Genomic DNA, 3,790 nt, shown 5'->3' on the forward strand with positions numbered 1-3,790 from the left:
TGTTTAATCACCTGAATACAGGAATTGTGTTTTCGTTACCTTAGAATGTGCTGTTTTTATCTACAGAGGCCGAGGGGTCTCCTTCATCCTGTGGACGGTTGCTTCCAAATAATTTGGCTGTATAAACTCTGAATCCGCGTGTATCATCTTACCTCTCTGATGTGTAGAAAAGTGTAGAAAACCAAGCATCAAAGAGCAAGTACTCAAAAGACCTCCTCATACCTTCTCATTGTCTGAAAACCTTTTAATGCCCAGACGTTAACCCCTGTTCTGTAAAGTCCCTTCTTCTGTTGTATAGAGATGGAAAATAAACCCAAAGGTTATCTGTTGCTACAGGTAGATGTATTACTTTCAGGGCTTTGCAGTGATGTTTTATATTTCACCGTACTAAAGCTCAAACGAATTTCAATGAGATCAAAGAACTGTAACACCCTTAAGCATATTATCATCAAGGGTTCTGGGCAGACCTGCTGTCAACATCACTACCAGTTTAAAGACTGTCTTCATGTAATCTTAATACTGTTAAATACAAACTATCTGAGAACCTTTTTTGTGTGGCTTCTCATAATATAGTTGATTCCAGAAACATTAAATGTACTCACCAGGATCAAGTAGAAAGTAGTGAGCCTTGTGATACCTTGAGTCTGTGATTTGTCTTTTCAGTCAGGCTCTTAACCAGCTCGTACGCCTCTTGAACTTCACATTTCATGCTATAGATAGGTATAGCATTGTGGAGGAACCACAACTTGCAGTCCAAAATTGGCTTTGCTGGTCTCTTACCTTTGCAGTCACACATGAGCATTTACTGAGAAAATCTAAAGGACGCAATTCTGACTGAACTTGATATATGTGCTGGATTTGCTTCTTTGGATTTAACATCCTGTAGGGTCCTGGCAGTGCTGGGAAAGATGTTTATCAGTTCATTATCGAGAATCACAGTAATATCTTTTCTTGGTGTAAGTGTATTGTCTTGGTTGGTCATCAGGTAATGATTTTTACCTGCAAGTACTTTGGCTTTGGTATACCCTTGCAGATATGAAATATTTAATATCTATTATTGATTGACTGGTCCCTAGATTGTAGCTTTATTATCTCTGTTTATCCAGGCAGGATAACAGGAACCTTTTAAAGAGTAATTCTGTTTTTTTGTTTTGTCCACTTGGTAGGCAGCCAAAACAAGCTGTATGTATATCCCAATGAACAATGAGCTGAAAGAGGCTAAAGTGCTCTGTAGAGCAAAGGGATGACTTCACACTAGAGCTTTATTGGTTTTTTGATTTCTTTAATTCTTCACCACTAACACACTCCAGATAGAAGAGATTAGCTGAGGTTTTGAGTGATTAACTCTTAATAAATATCATTTATATTTATTTTTTATTTTTTTGCTTGTTTCTTATTATTTGTTATATGTAATTTTTTATTTATGAAACTAAAGTTTTCAGAGGCTTTGGGCAAGAACTCAGTATTCAGTATTCCAGCATCTATCGACTACATTCACACTCAGTGCCCAGTGCAGCCACTGCTCTAGTGTTAGTCACTGTACAGCTTCACAGAAGGGAGTTGTGGGTTTTGTGCCTTGCTCAACTGCAACTCGTCAAAGGAGCAGAGCGGAGCACTAGCACTTTTCCTAGCTTCATTTTTCCAGCTTCAACCTAGCAACCCTTCAACCACAAGCCAACTTCTCTCCTCTGTCTCTACTCAAATGACTCTGGTTCCTTATCACACTTTGTCTTCTTTTTTCTGGGTCTCACAGTTGTGTTAGGAGCGTCTCACCTCTATTTACCGTTTGTTATCATTTGTGTGAATTACCATTGATGCGCTTGAGTGGAGAGCAGACATTGGAAAAGGGACGGAGAAGACAGGGCCTTGAGTGAGGCAAATGCCCTCATCCATCATCCCAATATAGAGCCCTCAGTGGAGCGCAACTATTGTCTGCAGCAGGCAAACACCCAGGAATAGCAGATGGAGGAAGAGAGAGAGAGAGGATAGGATAGGACTGAGCCCATTTGTTTTCTGTGCTTTGTTTATCTGTATGTGTTTTTAAAGTTGATTAAATCTCCACCACCTGTGGTTTTTTGTTGTTTGATGACAGTAATTGCAGATAATATGTTGCTGTGCTGATCAGCAGACCGTAGAGATCCCATACATCTGTTCTTTGGGGAACAAAACTTCTCATCGTACATTACCAACTGGAGTTTTGTGAAATATTAAAGTTAATCTGTTTTTATTTGATTCTCACCCCATAGATTTTAACATTTCTTAAACTCTTTCCTGTCGTTCTTAGGTGGCTTACCTGAGACTGTGAGGTCAAAGGTCAGATGTCAGGAGGTCAAGACTCCACGTCTCACTCTTGGTAGTGAATTCAAAAGGACCTGGGACCACTGAGAGAGGATCGTTGAACATGTACTGTATGTCTGTATACATTAAGATGGCCTCCTGCACAGATCTCCAGTACGTATGAGAATGAAGATTACTGCAGGAGGAAATGCAGCAAGCATGGCATAGCTTGTTCAGTCAAGTCAAGTTGTGGTTTCTGGTTGCTTCCATCAACAGTCATGTTTAAACAGGTTGCTGCCAACGCTTATCCAGTAAATGCAAAACTGGAAGAGAATGACAAAAGCAACAAAGTTGTTTTTCATAGAATAGATAATAGTTAGGTCTTGTTGTAGTTCTTTATCATTTTTAACCCTAATGTAATTGTATCAAGAAGTATCACAGCGGTTGAAAAGCCTGTATGTGTACATTGTGTTTGTCCTTTCCTAAACTTTGTTTTGTATTTTTCCTACCATTCTTGACAAAAACAGATTAAACTCTATTTTTGAAGAATCACCTCTTCCTTTATTTTTTCTGTCTGCTGGAGAGCACTGGTGGTTGATATGTGGGACATTGTTCTTGAGTTGGCTCTTGATGAAAGCTTATTATAGAGGCACTTCAGCCCCAGGGTACAGCAGTGCATCCTCCACTTGAGTGTACTGTAATTACAGCTTGTGGAGCTAGGTGATTTTTGTCTAGTCGTGGGTTTATGTGCCAGTGTGTATGTGTCAATGATTGCTGGTATTTATGTAATGTGCTTGGTTTCGAGAATCATTGTTAAAATATGTGCTTAAGCTCTGAAAAATTGGCCTTTTTTAATTTGAATTATTACACACTCTAAATCCCTCTAAAGTTCATCATGATATGGGCTGGTCAAGTAGTCCTTACAGTATGTCAAAGTACTTTTTAGCCACATTAGCAGTGTGGATCTAGGGATGGCAACGTTCTGCAATGGTCTGTCATTTGGTCAGTTCACCACTTTAAATTCAGACTAAAATATCTCAACTACTGGATGTACTGCCATAAAATCTTTACACAGACATGGTTCCCAGACGATAAATCCTATGGACTTGGATTTGTGATTCCCTGACTTTTCCTTTACATTTTTAGTTCCGAGTAAACTTGCTCCATCACTATCAGAGGACATGATCTACAGACATTCATCATCCTCAGAGGTTTTGGTTTATTTAGGTGTTTCCTGGACTTTCATCTAGTGACACCATTAGGTCAAAGTTTTCACTTACCCAGGGACATTTCTTAATGTCTACCACAAGATTTTGTAGAAAAACATTCATGGTTCCCAGATAATGTATCCTACTAACTTTGGTAAACATCATTAGCATTCACTCAAAGCACAGCTGTACAGTACTACCTCAGTCGCTAACATGGCTGTACACTCTGTCTTGTTTCTTTGTGAAACGATTTTTTGATGTCATATTGTTATATACATGCCTTTTATATTTTTTATATTTTTTAT

The 3,790-nt window shown here is 38.8% G+C and overlaps 1 protein-coding gene across 1 annotated transcript in view; it reads left to right on the forward strand.

Annotated features, from left to right (window-relative positions):
- The window catches only part of ube3d (ubiquitin protein ligase E3D), a gene marked incomplete at its 5' end in the record, with an annotated part of 14,031 nt that extends 11,205 nt beyond the window's left edge, over positions 1-2,826 (forward strand). The window contains 1 exon segment of the mRNA XM_035673107.1: positions 2,285-2,826. Within this exon segment, the coding sequence (XP_035529000.1) occupies positions 2,285-2,305 (21 nt within the window).
- Positions 2,827-3,790: the final 964 nt, after the last annotated feature.

The sequence above is a fragment of the Morone saxatilis genome, unplaced genomic scaffold (genome assembly GCF_004916995.1).
Source record: "Morone saxatilis isolate NCDOM2014 unplaced genomic scaffold, NCSU_SB_2.0 Contig24, whole genome shotgun sequence".
Lineage (NCBI taxonomy): Eukaryota > Metazoa > Chordata > Actinopteri > Moronidae > Morone > Morone saxatilis.